General features: G+C 50.8%; 1 protein-coding gene across 8 annotated transcripts; it reads left to right on the top strand.

Moving 5' to 3' along the window:
* The first annotated feature begins 1532 nt into the window (after positions 1-1532).
* On the top strand, positions 1533-25218 carry mgaa (MAX dimerization protein MGA a). Of its 8 annotated transcripts, none has more exons than XM_031749721.2 (26): positions 1889-2049; positions 7057-8147; positions 10243-11950; positions 12035-12290; positions 12379-12495; positions 12621-12743; positions 12858-13588; positions 14140-14416; positions 14492-14619; positions 14720-14788; positions 14864-14975; positions 15058-15377; positions 15633-15935; positions 16134-16473; positions 16573-16860; positions 16937-17598; positions 17734-17856; positions 17941-18052; positions 19197-19309; positions 19770-19855; positions 20088-20190; positions 20394-20517; positions 20641-21018; positions 22515-22664; positions 22746-22853; positions 23484-25218. In XM_031749721.2, the coding sequence occupies exons 2-26, from the start codon at positions 7117-7119 to the stop codon at positions 24140-24142; spliced, it is 8421 nt and encodes a 2806-aa protein (XP_031605581.1). In that variant the 5' UTR covers positions 1889-2049; positions 7057-7116; the 3' UTR covers positions 24143-25218. The 8 variants fall into 8 exon arrangements, 5 of the variants coding, with proteins under 5 accessions (XP_031605581.1, XP_039459294.1, XP_031605580.1 ...); XM_039603360.1 differs by having other exon boundaries at positions 10240-11950; positions 14723-14788; XM_031749720.2 differs by having other exon boundaries at positions 10240-11950.
* Positions 25219-25331: the final 113 nt, after the last annotated feature.

Raw genomic sequence — 25331 nt, 5'->3', positions numbered from 1 at the left:
AAGTTTGGCTAAACTAGAAGATCAAAAATACTAAAATACCTGCCCACACGAAGGTGATACAAACCTACCTGTGCAGAAACGTTGGCCAATCAGAAGGAAGAAAGAATAAATCTCGGTTTTCCTCAGGTAAACGCAGGTAAATGCAGACACAGAGTTTCTGAAAATTGTCTTCTTTAAAACGCCAAATTGTGACCAAAGGCTGACGCCCAGAGGAGCGGCTTGTCATGAGGAGCGTCAGCGAGCAAACTCGGGAGAAATCTTGCCATCGATCCCACGAACGCTTCAGCGCTGTCCTGACCTCACGGCAGGTGTTTCCTCCAATCAGGCTGAGAGATGTTTAAACGAGATGTCAGGTGTTTACCGGGCAATGTTTGAACTCCAGGTAGAAAGTGTGAGGTGAGTTTACCTGACCGGCGCATTTCCCCAGGACTGAACACTAACATTTTGGAGGTTCTGGTTCCAGCTACCGGTCACACTTCTGGCTCCACCTGTGATTGTTTATTCAGGTGTTTTACAGTCTGTCTTTGCGGCTGTGGTGTTCAGATATTTTGTTCTCAAAGTTCTCTAGAGTTTCAGAGCACACCTGTACTCGTACCTGCGCCGTCACACGGAGACGCTACAGAAACCTGGGAATAAAATTCTTCACACACGAGCGTTTTTCTTTTTACCTGTTCTTAATGCGCCCACACAGACCGCGGGATTTCACAGGATGCAACATTTGTGGACAAAGCTCAACATTTGGATTTTTTTGGCTGTGAATAAACAGATCTGACCAATCAGATCGCTGCACTTGCACTCGTGTCCCGAAGTGCGCACTGACACTGAACACACATGTGACTCGGAAACACTAAAATAATCCTCAGACTCACAGCTCGCTGCTGCTCCGGACTGAAATGATCCCTCCTTCATCCCAAAAAGTGGACGAAAGCTCCAGGATCGAAGCAGGAAACCTGCTGCTGAACGCGTGCATCCAAAACTTCTGAATTCCTTGTTGTTATCTTCATCAGGCTCAGCATGTGAAGCCCTCTGCACCTACACCTTATAAAAACCTCCACCCTTTACAGGTAACCACAGCCCTCTGAGTCCTTCACTATGTCCATGAAGCTTCACCCTCCTCCTCCAGTCTCCAAGTCCGACCCTGCAGAGCTCTCACACACACCTGATCACCACACCTGTACTTCCATTCTTCATAACAACGTTATGTTAAAATGCAGAAGCCCGGGGGCAGGTATGCAGGTGACACTGAGGTCAGAGGCACACACCTGTGCTTAAAACAGAGACACAAAGTAATCAGAGTACTCCTATTAAACACTGTTACCTGCACTACATGTTTTATTGCAATAGATTACTTATTCACGAGCTGTGTGTCACTTGACTTACCTGTGAGTGTTATAAATGAGTGCATTTATAACATGCCGGGTGGGCAGCAGACACACCTGGCTAACTCAGTGTTAGCCGGGAGCTAACTGGGCACCTGGTGAAACCCGTACGCACAAAATAAAGCGCGCCCCCGCGGCGCGCGCACAGACACAGGAACGCGCAGTATGAGTTCGGGCTGAATGATCCACCTGTGGTCACGTGAGCAGTGTGGCAGCAGCTGTGGTTCCCGTGAAGTGGCTCAGTTCCGCTTCGGTGTGTGACTAAACCGAGTCAGCCCGCCCCAAGCCGGCGGCCGGAGTCCAGGCCGAACCGACGGCACGGAGCCCCGGGAGGCGGCGGGCTGGCCGCCTGGGACCGAGCCACGCCGCGGGGCCTCGCCGGAGCCATCTTCGTGTTCTCGGCAGGCACGTTCGACTCCCGCGGTCGCTCACGGGGCTCCACCGGCGGTCGCTCACGGGGATTCCTGCCGTCACAGCCAGGTTGCGGCCCCAAGATGGCGGCGGAGGCTGCGCAGTACGGGCGGAGGTGACGTGACTGCGGAGGACGCCGCGTGCGCTGTTGTTTCCCTCCCACCGTTAAAGACCCTCCGCGGCCAGGCCGACCACCGAACCCGACCAGCGGATCCACGGAGCCCCTCGGAAGCGCCCGGCGCGCGGGGGTGGGCACAAGGTAACGATTGCGTCGGTACCGGAGCGCGTGGCCGAGCTTCGGGGTGACGGCAGCCACGGTGAGCTCGGTGAGGCCTGCGGCTAGTTGCTCTCTGAGGGCGGCACGGAGCACACCGAGCCCAGCGGAACCGGGAATGAGCCTCCGCGTCCGCGCGCTGCTTCACCGGAACTTCAGGTGTCTGTGAGCACGTGCAGTTTAAAGGGCAGGTTAGCACGCGGCTCGTGTGTATGTGTTTATATCCAGGAGGCCAGGTGAGGGCAGCTGGGTCATGGTTAGGGGCGGAACAGGGCCGAGGGCCTTGGTTTGTAGTTTAATGTCCGAGTTTGTAGTTTTTGGTGTGGGGTTAAGGCGGGAAAGTATCACGGAGCTAGCAGGCTGCACAGTGTCTGCGCCCTTAATGTTTCTGAGATGCTCTGACCTCAGCTCTGCCACGTTCACGGGTGAGCTAAACTAAAGTCAGCAGCTCCAGAGCCCTGAGACCTCCTCAGAGCCCCTCAAACCTCCTGCTGCTACTCAGGGTTTGGTGTTGCTGTGTTTTAGGGCTTCCTGTGAGAGTCTGCATTATTTGTTAAAAACTGACTACTTGAACTTCATCGTAACACCTGAAGAAAGCACACCTGAGTATGCAATCCTGTCTTGACTTCAGTGGTCTTCAGGTGGCATAATGACTGCACTGTTAACATATTAGCACATAGCAGCTAACCTGCCCAGTTAGCGTGAACACTACGTGAGTGCTAAAGTATATGAGACTTCAGATAGCACATAGTTACCTGTTACGAAGCCTGCAGTCTGCCATTCTTAACCACACATGACTTTGAGTGTTAGCACTGGCTAGCTCACCAAAATTCGTTATTCACTCATTATGACTGTTATACATCTTACATGGTTAGCACGATGACATTCATTTTAGTAGGTCGTCAGCAGGTTACACCTGTCTCAGGTAAACATCCTGCAGCATGACATCATACACCCTGTGATGTCAGACCATACCTGACTGTATTTGGATGTGACGTGGCGGCAGGCGTTATCAGCTAGCACTTTCAGGCTAACGTGATTGCAGTCAGGATGCCAGTTTCAGCAATGATAACACAAAATGTGTCAGTAAATGTCTGTCCAGAGTATTTCTTGTGAGGTTGAAGCTCAGCCCGCTCTGGTTGCTTGGCGTGTCCTTTGTGATGACGTGACATAATTTTGTGTGACTTTCCTGATACAGCGTCGAACCCAAACTGAAACACGCACTTTTTTTAAATGAATGTGTATAGAAACATATTTAATCACAGCTAGTGATTCACCATAATGTCCACCATGCAGCAGCTAATGAGCGTCATGCTAACGAGTGTCATGCTGCTGTGAGAGTCATTGGAGAAGGTCTGTACAACTTAGGCTACGTTCACACTGCAGGTCTTAATGCTCAATTCCGATTTTTTGATCAAATCAGATTTTTTTGTCTGCTTGTTCACACTACAGATAAAATATGACAGCAAACGCGCTCTAGTGTGAACGCTCAAAGCGGCCCGCATGCGCAAAAGAAGACGTCACACACAGCGCGCTCTGTTTAGACCCAGACCAAACAGTATTGTTTGACTGATGGTCCTTAATATAAAGACTTCGGACTTTATGTTTCCCAATTTTGCTTTAAGTTATTTTGTTATTTACATTTGGCCTAATAATGATCCTTATTGCTGTTTTAGAGACCAGCAGTGCTTCAAAGGATAGCTGCAGATTTCTGTCAGAATGTGCAGATTATACAGTACAAAAAAAATGTTCACGTTTCTCCAACGTTGTCTTCCCAACAGTTTCACTGACATCTACACGGGATGGCCAGGAAGCGTTCACGATGTCTTCTCCGGCGCTGATTATTGGCATCTGTCTTGTCAGTGACGTAAAAGACAGATTTAATGCGCCATGACCGTTCAAACAGCAGTCGCTTTCTAAAACATCAGATGCGTATCGGATTCAGTGCCACATACGAAAGTGACCCAGATCGGATTTGTGCTGTTCACACTGTCAGACCATGATCGGATATGGGTCACATAGGGTCAAAAAAGTCGGATTTGATGCGCTTTCACCTGGATTGTGAACATAGCCTTAGTTCTCAGTTTGCTGATGAACCTCCACACTGACGGGTGGAGAAACCGTTGCTGCCACTCAGGAGACTTCCATTAGGTTGGCCAATCGAATGAAAGTGGGTATTTAGGGACGGGGCTGCAGGAGAGCAGGAAGCTTCGTCCTTAGAAGTGTCAGAGCGGTGCCTGTGTAACATGTACGCTCAGATCAGTAAATACAATGTTTTTATTTAATGATTTGAGTCTTTTAGAGAAAACATGTTGATTGTGTCTCTGCACACAGCTGTGTGGATACGAGAACATTGAAAGCTCCTAACCTCCTTCCTGTCCTCCATCACAATCCCAAAGTGTGTTACTTTTAAGCTCCTCACCTGCTGAGGTCACACTGACAGACACTGATGAAAGCCTCAGGCGTCTGATGACAGCTTCAGCTCTCACCGCTGTCTGCCATCTCATTAAAAAGCTCAGATTTTCTCGTTGTGTTTCTATAGCAGAATCTGTGATTTTGTTTAGTTTCTGTTTTTCATCAGTTAAAAATCGTCTAGTTATTGAACTTAAAAAACCGTCTTTCCCATGATGTCTGGTCGCTGCCGCTCTGTCCCCGTGTGTTCGCTAGCTAAGCTTACAGAGGTCTCTGCTGCAAGGGCCTGCTTCCACCCAAAAGCGTTAACAGACTCTGGTGTATATGAAGCACAAAATGGATAAGAAAACCATGTTTGCATGTAAAGATTCAGTGGTGATCGTGTTACTGAGGTCAGTGTTTGCTGATTTACAAGAAGAAATAAAGGCCTGTTTAATCTGTGCAGCAGAGGAAAGAATAAAAATAACAGAAACGATTCTATTGTCAGGAAACTGGCAATACACATGCACACAGATGATGGTGCTTTTCTGATATTTTCATTGGTGTCTGCTCTGTTAAGTAACTGGTCAGTAACCAGTATTACACTTCACGGTCTGAACTAGGGCTGCCACGATTAGTCGACTTGTCACGATTACATCAACTATCAAAATCATCGACACGTCGTTTGAAGCTTTGTAAGATCCCAAAAGACGCAGGAATAAGCAGACATCTGTTACCCACCAGCTCGATAGCTAGCCGAGCGGTCGAGGCTCAGTAGAGTCGGCGAGAACAGTGAACTCCCCGCACATCGTTTTCAGACCCCTGCGGTCTTTCCCTACTACTACTTAAACATGATATATAAGCAGTGTAGGGACTAATGCGTTATTAAGTAACACATTACAGTAATTACGTTATTATTGTGGTAATGAGCACGGTAACTAGTTATTATGCCAAAATCAGGAACACGTTTATGGTTACTGGGCTTTAGATAGGCTCGTTATTTGTTACTTCTTGTGTTGCGTTCGACTGACCTCGGAAATCGGAACACGGACCTGGGAATGATGTCACACTCGACTAAACAGCGTTCTGGTTAGCCTTGTCAGAGAAGTCGGCTTCCAATATGGCGACGCCCTCGAAAACTGTTGTTTTGCTAGCCGTCTACAAAAACAAATTGCTACTAAACACATATGCAGCTCATCTGCAGTCTGGAGTTACCTACATCTTCCTACGCGGAAGGCAGAATTTCCGAGTACAATCGAAAGCACCATGACTGCAGTTTCTGTGTTGGACGTAAAAAGCGCACGTGACGCTGTGGCGTAGGGCTAAAATCATGGCGGCAGTCGACGACTGTCCAGTTCTGTTTGTTTTGTGATGCACTGCTTCTTCCTAGTGATACTAGGTACAATGATTAGAATTATAATACTGCTGCATCAACCCCAAAATGATGTGTTTGCATTTGTAGAGGGTTGAAACAATAGAAATAGATTAAAACAGACAGATAAAAAAGTGACACATAAAACAAACATTGTTCATTTCTAATTTAGTTTCATTCATTTCATCATTAACTTGCACTCACACTACTACACTGCCATTTTAGGTTCAGGCCATTAGGTGGCACAGTGCACTTGTGGCAGGATAGTGCTAACATGGAAGCAAGCTAGAAGACTGGCATCCTTGCTGAGGATCCAGTTAGGCAATCAACACATAACAAGAGAATTCTGAGTAAAACCAACGTAACTTTCCCTAGTAACTAGTTACTTTGAAAGTAACGAAGTAACTGAGTTACTTTTGCTAGAAGTAACTAGTAATGTAACTAAGTTACTAATTTAAAGTAACTTACCCAACACTGTATATAAGACAGCGGTGACGCAAATCTGAAGGCTAGACCGTCCAATTTCACAGCCGTTTACTTCTGGCCCACCTGACCTTCTGGTCCACATAGACTGTGAAGAACAGGTCCTCAGGAGGATCCAGCCCATGAATTTGGACACCCCTTAAGTGTCAGAGAGCAGGATTAACCATCACATTTGCTGGTGACCCGTTATTTAGCAGTCATTAGCCAATCGGCGCTCAGGTTCACAGTCAGTTCCACCCCTCGCTCGTCACACGTGCTTTCAGAACATACGGCAATGGCTAACATGCTAAGCTCGAGGCTTCGTGACAAGACTTCAGCAAGCAGTGTGTGATGCAGCTACGCCCGTCTTTTATGGCCTCTGTGATCAGCTGCCTACAGGGCTGCTGAAGCAGCTGAGACGTGATGAGGATCAGCACCCCAGCCAATGAGAGGAAGGACTCGGGCCTTGGCAGTAACTGAGCTTTTAGATTGAGAGCTAGAAGGATCGTGGATGGTGTTGTTCTCATAATTAAAAAACAAACTGATATTAGGAAGCGTATATGTGTGGGTGACAAAGTCTGTCTTTGATATCCTCTCCAGGGCTCACGGTCCTCACAGCTCAGCTTTGTGATCCAGGTGCATCCTGTGGTTCTGTGTGGAGAGAAACAGGCATTAACGAAACCGTCGAATTATGTTTTTAACACATCACCGGACTCTGTTTGAGCATCTTGTGCAGCTGTTATTGACTCTGTGCTTCTTATTTTCAGGATGCTGTCCTGAACCGTCATGCAAATGAATAAACTCCAGGATCCTCGTTGGACCTGTTCATGGCTTCTAAGAAGAAGCAGAAAGACATGGTGTTCCATCAGGAAAGGGCGACCGCCCCCGCAACAGCAACCGCTGCCAGCAGCCCCCCTTCGTCATGGTACGTCACCCCAAAATCCGGGAAGGCGAGCGAAGGCGGGGTGGAGCAGGCCGTCAGGAGCGGCGCTGAGCAGAAACATCCCACCAGTGTAAAGCCTCAGTCGGACACTCTGCCACCAGAGAACACCTGCAGAGGCGTCACAGTGACCCTGGAGAACCACAGCATGTGGAACGTGTTCTTCAGATGTGGAACAGAGATGATTCTGACCGAACAAGGCAGCAGGATGTTCCCCTACTGCCGCTTCCGCATCTCCGGCCTGCAGCCATCCAGGAGGTACACTCTGATGATGGACGTCCAGCCGTTAGACAACAGTCACTACAGATGGACCGGCAAGAACTGGCAAGCTGCTGGAAAAGGAGCACGGCATGCAAAGAGCCAGCCTTTTGCTCACCCAGAGTCCCCGGCGACGGGCCAACACTGGATGCAGAGTCCGGTGTCCTTTTACAGGATGAAGCTCACAAACAACATCTCAGACCGAGACGGGAACACTATTCTGCATCCGATGCACCGCTACCTGCCACGACTGCACGTGGTCCAGACAGACAAAGCTGCTAAAGACATAAAACTGAGTGATCCCGGTGTCATTACCTTCTCATTCTCCCAGACTGAATTCATGGCGGTCACAGCCTATCAGAACGCTCAGTTTGTTCAGCTGAAGGTAGACTACAACCCGTTCGCTAAGGGACTGAAGGAGGACGGGTCCAGTTCATGGGGAGGAAAACTGAAAGCGAACTCTAGGAATCTGTTCCATAAAGAAGGAGGAGTTGCTGAGCAGCTTCCTGTGAAGGAGAGCCTGAAGTCTTTGCTGGCAAACCACAAACCTCGAGCCTCCAAAGCAGCGGAGTCCAAACCTTCAGTGGGCGGAGACCTCAAAGACAGTTCCACTACAAACAAAGATCCACCTGCTGCCACGGCCCAAGGGCAGAGTTTGGGGTAAGACTTTGATTCTTCAGTTTCTCTGTACTGAGTATCAGGTGTGTAAGAAAGACGTGTTTCCAGTCAGACAGCAGACTTCCTGTGTTAAGGCTCATGTTAACCGTCGGTCTGTTGTAACCGTTATTCCACTGACGTGCACCTCCAGAGAAATATCTCTGTGTGCCACAGCAGCTGGGGTGGGTCTGTTAGGTACCATCATTTCTCCTCCATCAGCCACTGTTGTTCGGATCATCTGAAGAGAGTGGATTACCTCTGAGAAACCCACCACCAGCCCAACTGCTGCTGTCAGCCACCTGTGTGAGCACATCGAGCTTTAGTTTCATGCACAAACTATGAATCGACAGTGACATGAATAAATGTTTAAGATGGATCTCCATCTTTGATTCCTGCTCAAAGCTGAATGAGCCCGACTTTGGTCCATCTGTCCGTTTTGAAGCTGAGTGAACAAAAGCTGTTTGCAGAGATTTTAAATTGGTGGAAAGATGCTCTAGTTACTCAAACAGTCACATATCTTTAGAACTACAAGAACCAGAGTTCCAGAGAAACTTAAAGTAAAAGTTCTTCAATAAGAGCAGTTCAGGGGTATTGTTTGAATTTTGCGGGTCTTTGGTTCCCCACTGAAAGCTCAAAGCCTAAGTGAAAAGTTTCTGTGGTGGAAATCTCAGTAACGAAGGGTGTCTTCCTGTGATTGTCCATCAGAATATTCAGGAAAGCGTTACACGCTGTTTCCTGATCTTTAGTTACCTTGAACACACTTATTTTCTTCTGTTCCATAACGACAGCACAATGCAGTCTGTGATGGTCCCTGTTACTCGCTGTATATGTTTAGCTCTGGTTCCTGAAGCCCAGCAGGTGTTCTCACCCAGTACTCTAGCGTTTTTCCATCTCACGCTGCTGAATTATGGGATGGTTTTTGTTTTGTTTTGCTCCTGGCAGTCTGTGGGTATCATGGAAGCAGTCACACATGACTGAATGTCTGTTAATTCAATTCAATTTTATTTATACAGCACCAAATCACAACAGCAGTCGCCTCAAGGCGCTTTATATTGTACAGTAGACCCTACAATAATACATACAGAGAAAAACCCAACAATCATATGACCCCCTATGAGCAAGCACTTTGGCGACAGTGGGAAGGAAAACTCCCTTTAACAGGAAGAAACCTCCGGCAGAACCAGGCTCAGGGAGGGCGGGCCATCTGCTGTGATTGGTTGGGGTGAGAGAAGGAAGACAGGATAAAGACATGCTGTGGAAGAGAGACAGAGATTAATAACAGATATGATTCGATGCAGAGAGGTCTATTAACACATAGTGAGTGAGAAAGGTGACTGGAAAGGAAAAACTCAGTGCAATGATTGTTAGGACATCTAGAACTGAGCTCTCCCTGTAATTCGTCCCCTGGATAAATGACTGAACATTTATCTGGAAACTTGAGTTGCTGTGTGACTTGTAGACCTGGTTGTAGATCCGAGGAACTCAGAGACTAACTGGCAGGTTTCTGTCTTCTTGATGTTGAGTTCTCCTTCACCATCAGCCAATCAGCTAACACAGTGGTTAACGGCAGAGCAGACGTGTCACAGCCTCCATGATGGTGGATGTTTGTGACACGTTACACTGCAGGAGAATCAGAAAGGCTGAGATGGCTGGTCAGTTTGCTGTTCCTCTATTCCCTGGAGAACCGTACTGCATGAGTAAAGGTGAATAAAACCATGAAAATAAGATTGTAAAGGGATTTTTAAACGCTTAAGAAAAAAAAAACAGTGCTCCAAAGCCTTTACTTTGACGGAGCGCGACCTTCCAAACGGGAGCCATTCATTATGTCATGGGTGGTGCAAACTTCTTTAGAGGTCCTTAGATCTCGAGGGAAGATCCTCCAAGCACTTAATTTTGTTTTTGATTTTTTTTTTTTTTTTAAGTTTGGTTTTCTGCGATGTTGTATTTGTCAATGTTCCCAAACCCCTTTGCACAGGAGGAAACGGGCTAATTTTAGCTCCATGTATAAACTCCCAATGAGTTTAATGCTGCTTTGATTGACCTCATAAATAACACCAATGTCACTAATCTGATGTTTTCGTTTGCTTTTCCTCAGCAGCGTCTCACATCCAGCTCAGAAGTTGTTCTCGGAGCTGATTCGTGAAGCTCACGTTTCACTGCAGAGATGCAACCTGGAGCAGCTCGGCATCAATCACAGCGGCTCTCTCAGAGCAGAGCCAATCAACACTAAGAACTCGAGTTTAAAAGCTAAAGGACGAGAAGCCTTTAAAGACAGTACATCTGTTAAAGCACCTCCAAGGAGATGTGAAATAAGAGGGACCATTAAGGACGACGGGCAGTCGCTGAATTCACTAAACTGTAACGATGGTGTTGGGAGGGGTGGTCCTGCTTGTGGTTGTGCTCCTCCAGAAGTATCCCAGAACTCCTCCGAGGACTTGGAGCACCGACCTAACCCAGACGCTACGACAGAGACAGCCACGAAGCAGCACAAGCGGCCGGCTCGGCTGCCTCTGCCGGCGCTCGCTCTCTTTCTGAGGCAGCACTCTAAAAAGACAAAGAACAAACCGGACTCTCTGGCCTCGGCAGCTCCTCCTGAGCGCCTGTCCGGATTGGCCAGTTCTGCTGCTTCTTTTGCACATCCGCCTTGGGAAGGGACTGCCGGTGCAGCCGATCCCTCCGAGGATCTTGGCAGCGTGAAGCCCGACCTGACAACCTTCGGATGTGCAGATCCTCTAGCTGACGTGGTTTTTAATGTCTCTGGACAAACAGCGGCTCCTCAGCAGCCCGGTCCAGCTGCTGCTGCACATCTGCTGGGTCCAAGAACTGACGACTGCTCGGCCCGCATTTCCGAAAGCCCGGGCCCAGAGCCTAGAGGCCCTGACAGTACCCAAGTGTTACCCGGCTTAAACCAGCCATTCTGCACCTTCAGGGCGTCTCTTACTACCTCTTCGCTGCCTCCTACTGCCCCCCCGCCCCTCCACAGAGTGTTATGTTCCCCGAACTCACCACAAACACCACCTGAATCATCCACACCACCTTTAGACTCCCCCACCCTGAAGTCTTCGCTTCCTGACCCAGAGTGTTCGTCCTTCGGCTATGAGCCAATGTCTCCTGCGAGTTCTCCAGAACCTTTACCTCACCTGCCAGCCTCGATCGCTTTAGAGCTCGACTCTGCGGCCTCTGAAGCACCTGACGCAGCAGGACCTCCTGAAGACTCGCAGGACACCGAAGACCCGTCTGTGTTTAAATGGCATACAGTGTTACCTCCACCCGAGTCCTTCGTAGACACTTCATTCACAACATTTCAGTCCCCACTGCAGACTTTACCAGAGGACCCTGATCCACAGAGTCCAAACGCCTCCACGCCTGCTCCTGATCCTCCGGCGTCTTTCCCAGAGAGCGAACAGTCGCTGCCCTTCCCCGCAGAGCTATCCCCACTCGCCCTTCAACTGCCTCTGTCTCCAACCTTCTCCTCAATAGACGGCGACGGACTCTCTCCCACGCCTTCACTCGCTGACCTTGTGCAGTTTTTGTCCACTGACGTCGACCTCAGGATGGGGGTGGAGTTTTCGAACACTGAGGCGGGGGCTGTTCCCTGCTTACCTGTTACAGAAACACATGAACCTTCTCAGCAGGTCCATCCGCTCCCAGCCAGCAAACCCTGCAAGCGGAAGAAGAAGAAGGTTCGGCAGCGAAGGCTTGGCAAGAGCGAGGTGGAGCAGGAGGTGGACGACTCCACCTACAGGAGCATGCAGCCGAACCTGGAGGAAGTGGAGGAGCAGTTATTCATCTCCTTCACTTCAAAGGTAACGTTGTTAGATAGATAACTGATCATAAACCATCATAATACAGCATGCGTACTGAGGGTTAACACACAGTACCTGTTTCAGGAGGCTCTCAAGCTCCACCTGGCCGACTCCTCCGACAGGCCGGCTCCACGGCCCACACCTGACAGTCAAAGAGCTGCAGACTCACCTGGGGGCGGTGACCAGTTGGACACAAGCGATGTACAAAGCTCCGACTTAAACCCATCCAAACCCTCAGCGGAGAGTCTGGCAGAGATGATTGCTTCCTTCCAGAAGATTCTGCTGAGAGACTTGAAGCTCATGAAGCACAGGCAGGTCATCCACCCTGTGCTGCAGGAAGGTACGATCACCTGGTTTCTGTTCGCAGGCAGCAGGTAGAAGCTCTCTGTTCTGTCTCTGACTGTCTTCTTTGTTCTTCTCTGTGAAAGTCGGTCTGAAGATGAACCTGCTGGACCCGACTCTGGCCATCGACCTGCAGTACCTGGGAGTGCGCCTGCCTATCCCCCCGCCGGGCACCAGCATGGAGCCGCTGTCAGCGTCTCAAGGTGAGCATGAGCACAAACAAGCAAACTGTCCTGACTCACCTGTGCCTGAAAAACCAGCCTGAGAGCAGAACACCTGTGAGTCCGTTTACAGGTAACAGCGCTGCCTGTGTTCTCTTCTGTTTCAGGTGTTTCTGCTGCGTTTGTGTCCCGAACAGGAAAAACCACAGACGTCACTCAGATTAAAGGCTGGAGAGCGAAGTTCACGTTGTCTGAGACTCCGCCCACACCTTCAGCCTGCAGACCTGAAGGTGCTTTTCTACGCTATGAGCTCACAGCTGGTTACAGTTTTGTTGTTTTTCAGCTCGGCTCCTGGCCGCACTTGGCCATGTGCTAGTCTAACTAGTTTGTGTTGAATCCTGCAGCTGGTTTGAGTTCAGAGCCGCAGAAGAAGAACCTGTCGGCGTTCTGCAGCGACATGCTGGACGAGTATCTGGAGAGCGAGGGGAAGCTGATCGATGAGCGTGCCGCCAGCTTCTCCCAGCTGCCAGTGGAGCCGCTGGTGTACGAGCTGCCCACCAGGAGCACCAGCTACGTCCGGACCCTGGACCACGTCCTGAAAAAACAGACCGCCGACCCCGCCTCCTCCGACCTCATATCTGGGTTCATCCCCCCCTCCAAGAGGCCCCGCTTCAAAGAGCCTAAACCAGGCCGGAGGGGTGAGAGGAAGCAAAAAGGTTCTAAACAGAGCAAACTCAGACCAGAACTTGCAGCTGCTCTGGGTCCTGAACCCAGTCAACTGGAACCTTGGCAGCCTGCAGGCCATGCCCCCTCAGCGCCTCCATCACGCCCTGAATCAAACCCCATCAAGAGGCGGAGGAGGCTCAAACCCAGGACCTCATCTCAGACCCTCAGCCCCTCTAGGGCCACAGTGCCCCCATCGGGTATGTCCAGGGACCTGGCCCCGCTGGAATCAGACTCTGAGCTGGGGGGCGGGCAGAGCGAGGACAGCAGCAGGAGTCGGCGCCAGCCGATGACCCGTGCCCTGCAAAAACAGAAGGTCCTGGAGGACGGCGCCGTGTGGGAAGGCCTGCGCCGGACCAGCATCACTACGGAGAGGGCCGCCATCACCCTCACGTCCCTCTTCACTCAGACGGTGAGCATTCATTGGCTGCAGCATCTCATAGAGGGTGGGGTGAAAGTGCAGCTCAGCGGGTTCAGTGTAAAACAGTGCTGTTTGTTTTTGTCATGAATAAAGGATCATTTTAATGTTGTCTTTGGAAAATACTGCAGCAACTTTGTGCTGTGTGAGTTTAAATGATGTGAAGGGCAAACTAACAGGTGTTTGTTACAGACCAGTAATAACAACCACACACTGTTAATAATCACAGACTATTAAAGAGTCATTAGACACTATTACAAGGTTAAAACTACACTGTTAACACATTATTGTTAAAGTGATTACAGATTAGTGAGCAGTGGTGCGGCGCTCTCGTGCTGAGCCTAAAGCAAACTCTGGGTTATCTGCGTTTATTTAAACGTAGACGTGTTGACTGTGTGACGCTGCTATCAACAGGAAGCACAGACGTCATGTGACAGGAAATCACTGCAACACAAGCAACAAAAAGACGAATGCGAAACGATCATGAGGAAGTGGGCAGATTTTCACACACGTGTAGAATAAACAGGTCTGATGTTCTTCTTCAGGGTTTCGTGAGCGAGAACCCGACGGTGCCGATCCAGCTGAGCTGCAGACGGGCGCCGCCGTGTCTGAACGAGTTCTGCCGGCTGGGCTGCGTCTGCCTCAGCCTCTCCCGCGACTCCAGGATCAGCCACTGCGGCCGGCCCGCCTGCATGTTCGGCTGCAGCTGCCTCAAACAGAAGGTGGTCCTCCTCAAGAACCTGGATGGGTCCGACTCCAGCCCCTCCTCACACCACGGGAGGACCAAGAAGAAGAGGAGGAGGAGGATGAAGATGGCCTACGGTGAGTCTCAGCGGTTCACCATTTAAGCGTCAGAAAAGCATCGATAACAATAATAACCCCGTGGTTGTGTCGCAGTCCTGAAGGAGGCGGACAGCGTCTCCCAGCCTGCCGAGCGGGTCCGGACTCTGTGGAGGAGGGATCCCGGGCGCTCGGATCCAGAGCCGGTACGCGTGCCTGAAGCCGCTCCACAGACCCACCTTGCGGTAAGGACCCGTTTAAACATGTACCGTAGCACTTTAAAGGCTGTTCCGCACATTTATCCGCTGCACTGCTCAAACTGGTCGTTTCTTTCTTTGTTTCCAGAAGGTCAGAGAAGATCACCGCAGCTGTGCCAGAGTCCGAGGATACTCCGGAAAGATCCGGAAACAGAAGGTAAGCCAGCAGTTCCCTGAGGGAACGAGGCTCTTACTGTAAATGTTTGTTGTTCATTACCTGATTCGCTGGCAGGTGAAACCAACACCGTCTGTCCACCGGGAGGCGACCAAAGGCACCATCAGACCTGATCGGCCGAAGCCCCAAAGCGTGAAAAAGCTGAAGAAGACCTCCAGGCCTCCTCCAGGTGTGTTGACGCTGCTGCTCTCCCATCAGCCCCTGCACCTGCTGCAGTGTTTTCTGTCCTTTCATGGAGGTTTCCTCTGCAGGTGAAGCCCTTCAGGCTCTGACTCCCTCCGAGCCTCCTCTGAGTCCTCCAGCTGAGCCGACCCCAAAGCCGTCTAAGCGTCTCTTCATCAGGGCTGACTTTAAGTGGAAGAGCGAGGCCGACCGGACCCTCGTGCTGATGGAGCTGTGTGAGGCGATGTCTCAGAACCGGCTGGACCGCCCGTTCTGGATCAAGAACTTCCTCATCCATCCTACCGGCCAGTGTGTGGAAGGCAGCGGCGCCGAGCGCTGTATCCAGTACCACGTCAATATCTCCAGATCCACACTGAAGCCAAGGAAATCGACAGCGCTGCGCAGACAGGTGGGTGCCGTTAGCTTCCTCTGTAATGGTGCTTTTTCATTCATTAGTCATAAAGGTGGTAGAAATGTTTCTGATTGGTTGAGTCTGAGTTTCAGAGACAGTCCTGCCAGCTGATTGGTCAGCTGCTGGGCTGTTTCCACCAATCAGAGCTGTGTTAACCTGTGAAACAAATGAGCCTGTAACCATGGTTACGCGTGTGTCACCATGATAAACTCGCCTGGCGTGTGATGGTTGATTACAACTTGTGTCTTTCAGGTGGATGCAGCACAGGTGGGCAGGAAGGTGGAGCCTCTGAAGGAACGTAACATGAAGAAGGAGTACAGAATGCAGGAGGCGGAGCCTGTGGAGGACTGGCAGAGGGAGGTGGAGGAAGGCGACATCACAGAGGAGGATGGCTTCACGGATCGCCAGGTCGACGTTTGGACAGAGAGCAGTGGACAGGAAGTGACATCAGAGGTGAAGGTCAACATGGCTCTGCCTTTCCTGACCGGAATCTCGCCTGCCGGCTTCCTCTCAGCCAATAGGAAAGCGCCGGGAGGAACGGACCAGCCGATCCAGGTAAGAATGAGCTGAGCTTCTTCTTACAGCTGCTTCACACGGTCGTCTTCAGTGGGCGGAGTCACGATGTCACCCTTAATTTACATCTGTTTGCTGACCTGTGACCTGGGCGGAGCGTCACCAACATCACAATTAACATTAAAATCCCTCACCTGCCGCTCGCCACTCACGTGACTCTCCCTCCATGTCGTCCTGCAGGTGAACGGGAAGCTCTACCCTCTGGCTAAGATCCAGCTGGGGAGGATGGGGGCGCTCCACCCGGCCAACCGGCTGGCAGCCTACCTGACAGGACGGGTGAGCTCATCCCGTCAGCAGCAGCCGTCTCTGCGACCCCCCTCCTCCTCCTCCTCCTCTGCTCGGAGGTTGGGGCCGACGCCTCTTGCCGTCTCCTCAGCTTCCTCTGTGGTCTCTAACCTCGCTGCGACCACCACAAACGCTGCGGCCACTACAGCCTCTCCCACTATCACCACCACTGCTTCCTCTTCTGTGACCCCACCCAGAGCGGTTCTGCCGCTCACCCTCTTGACCTCCATCACAGGTGAGCGTTTCCGTGTGATAATCTGCCTTTGATCAATAAATAATCTCTGTTTCTGCCTGATTGGTCAATAAAAGTATTGATGAATCCGTCTGTGCTCAGGGTCTCTGTCCAGCAGCTCGTCAGCGCCACCTGTTAATCCGTCTCTGGGCGCAGCGACCCCTAAAGCCCCTCAGGTAGTGCTGATTAAGGTCCCACCTCCTCCTGGGACGGTTCCTGTCGTGGCCCCTCGCCCTCCGGGCCCCGCCCCTGGCTCTCAGAGGATGCTCCTGAAGCCAGTCCAGATGGCTTCCGGCATCCAGTTTTACCGCCGACCCGACGGGAAACTGGTCAAGCTGGTCCCCGTCAGCCAGCTGAGGGCGGTCACGCCCACTTTGCCTGCACAGACAGGTGAGTCTGCAGACCTTGGGGATGGGTGGGGCATATCTGAGATTAAACTATCTTGATTGTGACTCTGTCCCTGCAGGTCCTTCCTGCTCCTCCTCGCTCCTCTCCCCTTCGGCCCACACAGTCAGACCCCAAGCTCCACCTGTTCCCTCCTCGCCGTCCCCGAGCGCTGGCTTCCTGTCTCAGAAGGGCACCTGTACCTTTAAGATCCTCCCTGCCGACTCCAGCCAGGACCCTATCATCGTCACCTGTGCCAAAGCCCCGCCCAAGACCCTGACCAAGGCGCTGACGGTGCCAGGCTCCTTCACCCTGCTGCAAACACACCCCTCCAACCCCCCCGTGACCCCAGTGAAGCTCCTCTCGCTCAAAGCCCCTGTGCCTCATGGCGCCGAGGAGGGTGTCGAAGCCGCAACTGCGTCTGTGGTCGCCACCGGAGCAGGGGGGCTGATCTTCAAATGTACACCACCTGAAATTTCCCCCACCATCCAGACACCCTCAGAGGGCCATCCCACACCCCCGCTTTTGTTAGGGTCAAAGGTCACGCCCGTGCTACCGCCAGGTCCTGAACCTGAGCCGGCTCAGGACCCGGTGGAGCTGGACATCATCTGCGTGGACGAGAAGCCACACGTTACCACGGAGACGCAGTCGGTAGAGGTGACGTCAAGCAGCGAGACGGAAAACTCGTCAGACTTCAGAGAGTCGGAGAGCGACGACGAGAGGGCGCCGCTCGCTAACAACACGGTAAGAAGGCGAAGAAGAAATATACACATGAAGACGACCTCACACACTTCCTGCTCACAGACGTGTGTGTGTCTGTGTGTGCGTGTCTGTGTGCATGCGTGCGTGTCTGTCTGTGTGTGTGTGTGCGCGCTGCAGCGCCTCCTCCACACGGCGTTGGAGCGGCTGCGTCGGGTGCGGCTGCGTGAGCTGTTGGAGCGTCTGAGGAGGACGGTGGGACAGTTGGGGGAGAAGATGTCGAAGGTCTCAACGCTGAAGACGGTCAGAGAATGAAAGCTCCTGATTGGTCGGTGGGTGGGTGGGTTGGTTGGTTGGAGAGTAACGAGTGGTGCTGTCTGCTTGCAGGCGGTGGAGGTGATCCAGGAGCTGAGGAGGAAGGAGTCACAGCTGAAGAGGAAGAAGAGGAGACTGAGGAGGAGGAGGGATGAGTACCTGTGGAGGATCGCGCCATCTGCAGGTGAGAAGCAGAAAGACTCATGTGACCCTGACCTGGTTATTGGGAACATCAGCACCGAGCAGGAGACGAGACAGGAAGCGATGTCGTGTTCACGCAGAAATTATAGAGCTTAGGGGGCGTGACCAGGACGTGCTCTACAGCCAATCATGTGCAGATTAATCAACCGCTGCATCCCGATAATGAATGAATCGGTTAGTACGCCCCATCAGCAATGTGTGCCAGAGGTCAGCTGACAGCCGCTGGGAGTCCCCCCCCCCTCCTTTCCTTGGGGTGTGTCTGCTTCCAGCTTTAAACACACCCCATTCAGTCAATGTGGCGCCAGGAGATGGCGCCTTCTTTAAAACACAGTTGGCTACAGACACTCGTTTTATCGTGGGGTCTACAGCGCTGTTTTGAATCGCGTAGTTTTTATTCTTGGTGCTCTGCACACTGGATGCTTTTACATCGTTTTCTGTCCTCACAGTGTCTCCCGTGTCTGCTGTTTGGGCTGCTCGTCCGTCGGCAGCTCTTCGAGGTGACCATATGCAAGTGAAGCGCGGCAGCTGAACAACAAGCAATGACAAAAGCAAAAATACGTCATTTGAACTTTGTCACAAAGTTTTTATCACAGTGTTGTGTAAATACTTCCTGTCACTCAGAGGATATCTGGGCTGGGGTTTGGAAGTCGCTGGGGGCGTCGCCTAATGACTGACAAAGGATGTGATCCTGACAGTGTGCGCTCTCTCACCTGTAAAATCCACACAATCAATAAAACAATCAATAAAACTACGGTTAACACGACCACATGACAGATTAAACATTGTGTGTTATCAAAGTGTTTATTTATTCAGGTGTCAGACGGGTCCTCAGGGCGGCGCTACAGGACGCCTCTGACACAAATGTGTGTGCAGTCAGGAAGCTGACCCAACGATGCTGTGATGATGGCGGCGATGAATCTGTGACTTGGTGAAACGTAAAGCTGCTCTGTACTCTGGCGAGTTGTCGTTCAGTTCTCTGATCGTCCCGGCGTGTTTCTGACAGCGAGCAGGTGGATGCTGCCTCCAGCTCGTGTTTTTTAAACTTTACTGAGAAACTTCGAGACAGGCATGCGATGACTTCCTTTTTGAGGACGCGTCTCTGACTCATCTGTCTGCTTCTTATGTAGATCAGACCAAACCGACAGCAGCAGTGATGGCGGCAGCGGCGGCGCCAGAACTTTTGGATGAGCCGACAGTTATCTCATCAGATGAAGAGCGAGTGGTTGTCACGGATAGCGATGTAAGAAACCATCATGCAAAGTCATCTTTAACTCATTCCTCATTCCTGACCACAGGAAGCTCCCTCAGTGTTTATTTTTTCAGAATAATAGCACAGCTTTACAAAGTGAAAGCAGGGAGATTTAAACAAGTATTTCAAATAATTTATGGAAAACGGAGGTGAGGAGAGTGAGAGAAACAAGATTAATTTATATGAAAAAGCAAGAAGTAGCAGGAAGTGAGACTAGGATTAAAAACCCTGGGATTAAATGGGACCCTGATCAGGTAAAGAAAAGTTCAGAGTAAAGTTCAGAGTTTGATGAGATTTAAAATGAAGATGAGGAAACGAAGGAAGAATTCAAAAACAAGCATCAGGTGGGATGAACTGTCAGACTGTGGTTACGAAGAGCTTTGATTATTGATTGGTTGAACTTATAGCCCATGCGTCCGTGCCTCACCCGAGGCATCTGTGTTTGTGCCAGGTGGAGCAGGAAGACGATGAAGGTCGGGGCGTTGCCATGGAGATGGTGGGGGTGAACAGTTGGCTGGCGAGGAAGAGGAGCTCAGAGTAAGAACCTTCCAGAGGAGGGTTGTCCTCTGCTGTCTGAGGGTCCCCTGACTCCAAAAAGAACTACAGCAGAGAAAAAGGGGGCGGGGCTAAAACCAAATATGAAACAACACCCACTGTGAGAACGCTGCCCCATGGTGGTGGAAGTTGTAACTGCTCACCTGGTGGAGGTCAAAGGAACTGTAGGTTAGTGGGCGGAGCCCGTGTTTAAAGTGTCTCTTCGTGTTTTCAGGCTGAAGGAGGTGACAGCTCCTCGCGCCGGCACCGCCCTCCTTGCAGCTCTCCAATCGGCCACGAGCGGCTCAGACTCTCCTCAAGAGCTGCTGCTGGAGCAGGTAACCAGGACACACCTGTAAATCATCAGAGGCGCTCTCAGCTCCTCCTCCTCTGATCAGGAACCTCCCAGGTTTCCTTCAGTTTCTCGCTGATCACTGATCAATCATGTGATCAGTGGCGATTTAAACGGAGAGGGGAGGGGCTGTCGACGCTCTGCTGATGAAGACGAGCGTGACGTTCTGTGTGCTCTTCTGTGTTTGAGGCTCGGCACGAGATTGAGGCGCTGCAGTCGGAGATGGAGGACCTGAAGAGTCTGAGGACGAGTCTGACGCAGCAGAGGGACGGACACGTCAGGGACATCTGCGGCAGAACAGGTGAGGGAACAGGTGAGGCGTAGGTTCACCCTGTGAAGCTGAAAACTCAGAAAACTCTAAGAACCTCACAGGAGACGTTTACCTGCCTGCTCATCTGGAGGCAGCGCTCTAACCCGTTGGTGTGTTTGGCTGCAGGTAAGAGCGAGCGGAGGATCCTGAGGAAGCTGCAGCAGTTTTCGTCCAAGCAAAAGAAGGTGGAGGAGCAGGAGAGGCGGCAAGCGCCCAATCAGGTAACAGCAGGGGGCGGGACCTCTGCTCCTCCACCTGTAGGCAGTGATGCGTGTGGAGCAGGTGACGAGGTTGACAGCATTATCGCGACAACAGCAGCCCAACAGAAGTCCACAGATGCCCCTCCTACTTCAGTTTCTGCCCCACCCACTCCTGCACCTGTCCAGGTGTCACCAACCCACAATGCACCTGTGGACAAGAAGCGTCCAAGGACGATTCCAAACATCCTGTCTCGCAGTAAGGCTCAGGCTCCGCCTCCATCTGCGATCACAAAGGCCGCAGAAGGTGAGACCAACACGTGTGAGCTCCTAATGAAATGATGGATTATTTCACCGAGTAATCGAGTAATCTGTGGAGTAATTCAGAGTAATCAAGTCATCTGTGGATTATTCCACTGAGTAATGCAAACATCTGTGATTGTGTTTGTGAAATATTCAGGTCTAAGTTTTTTAAGGAAATGTTTTAAGTGAAAAATAAATGATGTCAGATAAGGTCAAAGGTCAGATCTAAACTTGGGCATAAAAAGCGTTCCTTGACTCTTGCTGGACGTCTTCCTGGCGGTAACAGGAGGCAGGTTTCTGTGTCCGACCTGAAGTCGCTCCTGTCATTGTGATTGGTTTGTGGAAAAAGCTTCTATTTTTATACTTTTAAATAGTAACGTAATGTAATAAACACAGTGTATTTATCTTACTTCACATTTAAACACCAAACGTGGTGCGTTAAAAACGACATAAAATTTTACCTTGACGTGTAACCTACATAAACACTCAGCGTTTGTCCACAACAAACGGACTGGAAAACAACAAGCTGCTGACACGAAGCGACGACCAGCTGGTCCTGATGTTTCTGAACGAGACGAGTGAGAAACACAGATTGTGGGTTCGTCCATTGTCAGGAGAACGGTTTGATCCAGCAGTGGGAGCTGTGTCACGGCCGCGCTCGTACACGTGTTGGGATGTCGGGCGGGCAGTTTGAGCTCTCGTTAGCAGAGTTGGGACGACATCAGTGCTCAGCTGTGTGTCCAACGTAAAACAGTATTTTATGATTTCCATGTCATTGTATATTCAGTACAAGTGTGCGATTTGAGCTATGAGCACGCTTGCTGCCAAATGCAGTGATGTGATTGGTCAGATCTGTTTATCTGAAACATCAGAAAAATCAAGCTTGGTTCGAAAAAGTAAAATACCATAAATTCGTCGTGCGTAATAACACATTCAGTGTGAACGGCTGCATTAAGAAAAGGTGAGTCTGAAAAATATTTTTAATGCAAGAAATATTCCCTCGAAATTTACGTGTTCTGAAATGAAGAGGGTCTAGTACACCCCATGCCCCCCTTTAGACTCACCCCTGTGTGCTGCCTCCATATAAACGGGGCGGCTGCCGTCGGCTGATCTCTTCTAAGTTAACAGCTGATCTATTCAATAGAATAGAATAGGCCTTTATTGTCGTTGTACATGTACAACAAAATTATGGGTGCTGCACGCCGACTGTGCAGGAACAGACAGGAGGAATATGTACGAAACAAGAGGAAGGCTCACAGTGGAGAACAGAGTCTGTGTGTGAGTGACCCGCGTGATAAGGGTCACTCACAGTGGCTCAGGGTGGGGTGTGAAACGCTAACGGGGTATAGAAACGCCGTTGGACACATCGGCGCTACAGAGCCGTGCAGTAAACGAAGCATCGAAGCAAAGACTCGACAGATCGTTGCAGATTAAAACAAATTAGTTTGTCTTTAAAGTTTTCAGATTAAACTTCATGTTTTCCTTCACCTGTTCGCCCAGGTAATCCTCCAGGTGACCCTTCGTCCTTTCAGAGTCTCGTTCCAGCTGAGGTTCTCTCTCTGGTCGGGGCACCGTTACCCAGGCAACCAGTCCTGACCCTGAATCCCGTGAGAGCGGGTTCAATGGTGCTGCAGCCGGCGCCGTCTCCAGGTACCGACACGTGGAGCCTGAACGCTCTCTGCTTGGCTGTGCTTTTATTTAGAAACTGAGATGTTTCTTTTTTGTCTGTAGGCGTGGCCTCGGTCACCCTGAACATTCCTACTCTGACCAATCAGCAGATCCATCTCACCCCACTGCTCTGCCCACCGGCCAGGCCCCTCGCCGTCACCAACCTGAGAGGTAACCAACACTCGCTGCATCGGTTTTATTCATCCTCGGGGCCATAAAAAGATTCTCAGACATATATACAGCAGGTGCGTCTACTGAGGGGTCGGGCTGGCGCCGCCTGTTCATATCCGTGAAAAACGGCGTGAAGCAAAGTTCAGTCACGCAGGTTTTAAACACGACTGGAAAACTTAACCTCGAATCACTCGGCAGTGGCGCTAAGAGGACAATGGCGGCGACCTGTCCAACAGCTCTGATCTTGCCGTGACACCATGTAGAGACCACAACGCTTCGCCTTGAATATCTCGTAACAGGAGCAGGACAGCTTACCGTGGATCGCTGCGCTTTAGCTCTGTGCCGAGCTCACACTTTTTTTCCTCTCTCTCTCTCTCTCTCTCTCTCTCTCTCTCTCTCTCTCTCTCTCTCTCTCTCTCTCTCTCTCTCTCTCAGCTCCACCCACATTCACTCAGCATTGGTAAGCTCCTCCTCCTTCCGGGTTGGACTCATTAACATCTCTCAGATGGCCAAATTAAACCAAAAAAACCCACCGAGAAATACAAAAACGTTGTTATGGCGCCGGCATATGATTGGTTGTTTTTTTGTGAGGCCGATCAGCTGATTATCATCATCTGTTTACTCTTCCAGGCTCCGGCCTCAGCGGGGTGCTGCAGCTCGTTCAGACCAACACACCACAACAGCAGGCTCCGCCTCCAACCCATAAGCTGCTCCCTGCTCCTCCCGCTCCTCCTCTAGAGGTCTGCGCTGCATCAGCTGAGTCCTCAGATCAAATCAAACACCAGGACCAGACTCCACCCCTCGGTGAGGTCAGACCTACATCCTGGTCATATTGCGGCTCTGACAGCCAATCGGAGGACAGAGAGGCGGAGCCTGAGAGCAGGGGCGAGCACAAGAGCCTGCCGTCGCTCCTCGATGAGTTTGTCTTCCTTAATCAGCAGGTGGAAAAACACCAGGACGCCGCAGTGGTGGGTGGAGCTGAGGAGGAGGGACATACCCACAGCCCCTGGATGCTGCAACTGGACTCGGACTCTGACACAGATGGGGCGGGGCCTAACCTCAACACGGAGACGATGTTGACCACTCCAGGCAGTCCTAAAGGAGGCGTGCTGGCCCCGCCCCCTCTTCTGCAGATGAAGGTGGGCGGAGCCAAAGTGGCAAGCCCAGGCAACAGGGAAGGAGAAGGCACAGTGGCAGGGGGAGAAGAGGGGCAGGGGCAGGGGGGCGTGGCCTGGAGGCCAATGCCGAGGCTGGTTCCTTTGGGATTAAGAGGAAACGCCCCCAGCTGACATCACACCGCAGAAATAATGTTGTCACATCAGCTGCACCTTCCCGGTTGGGTCCTGATGGGTGTCGACGCATTTGGCGAGAAAAAGAAAAGCATAGACTGATTGTGGCGCTTCCATGGTAACAAATCAGTTATCGTCTGTGGATTATTAAGGATCAATATTCAGGTATTGATTGGTTTGGAACAGGGCGACTGTGTCCTGTTTGTCCGATGCGCTGACCAGATAAAACGCAGACACTGCTTCTGAAAAACATGGAAGTGCCTTAAACCTGCGTTCTACCTGACAGCCTCCAGGGGGCGACACTGCAGTTCTGTCCTATAGAAGTCTGCGACTCGACGCTGCTCTGACCTCTGTACACACTTCATGCTGAGTTCATTCGCTGTATCTCAGTCATGTCTTTCAAAATGGAGGATCAGCTGTGGTGTTTCGTTGATTGCTCATTGGCTAACGACTCATCAGTCACACGGTTATCCAGTGAGTGAGCGGTTTCATGGTCAGACCCGCCCCTCTTCCTTACAGCCAAGATAGTGGGGATTTCAGTTTTTAAAAATGTCTATTGAACCTGTCACATCTTACTTTAAAAGAGTTTCTTTAGCGTCCTGTTTTCAGTGGCTGTGTTCAGAGGAACTTAATGGCGTCCTGAGGAAGAAGCAGCACCGTACCCACAGAATGTTCTGATGTTGCGTTCAAATGTCTTCCTGTTTGTGTCGGTGCCAGGTGAGCCAAGAGACACCTTCACAGGTAGCAAGTTCATGTCTGAGAGTGGCGTCCACGTCACGAAGAGAACGCATTCGGGCTTCTCACCTCCAAACGTTCAAACTTTATTCTGAAAGTCCAGCTGTTGTTTCCTGCTTTTACTTTTTTATTTAAAGGAACTTTGTGAAAGCTGTCAGTGTCTCACCATGGTGGAATGTTTCAGTTTTTTCATGTTCTGCAGGAAAAACAGTCATCACAGGGGACTCACCTGGACTCACCTTTTCTTTTTCTTAATGGCTATTTTTCTACATGTTTACCTCAGCTGTCCTAACAGCTGGAAGGAAAACAGGTACCAATAAAAGTTAAATATTTGAGTCTGACCTGCTGCATCCTACTTTTATTCAACAGGAAGTTCCCAGGTGTGTTTGAAGTGTTTCTCACCTGAAACTTTCAGGTTAAAGCTGAGGTTTCTGATTCAGAGTACCTGAACACA

Source organism: Oreochromis aureus, linkage group 19 (genome assembly GCF_013358895.1).
Source record: "Oreochromis aureus strain Israel breed Guangdong linkage group 19, ZZ_aureus, whole genome shotgun sequence".
NCBI classification, from domain to species: domain Eukaryota; kingdom Metazoa; phylum Chordata; class Actinopteri; order Cichliformes; family Cichlidae; genus Oreochromis; species Oreochromis aureus.
Note: the sequence above shows the minus strand (reverse complement) of the source record. Positions and strands in the feature narration are given on the sequence as shown.

Coding starts and splice junctions, on each gene's coding strand:
- mgaa (XM_031749720.2), top strand. CDS start 7,117: ATGGCTTCTAAGAAGAAGCAGAAAGACATGGTGTTCCATCAGGAAAGG. Junction 13,589..14,139: donor CGTCCCTCTTCACTCAGACG/GTGAGCATTCAT, acceptor GTTCTTCTTCAG/GGTTTCGTGAGCGAGAACCC. Junction 19,310..19,769: donor TGGTTGTCACGGATAGCGAT/GTAAGAAACCAT, acceptor TGTTTGTGCCAG/GTGGAGCAGGAAGACGATGA.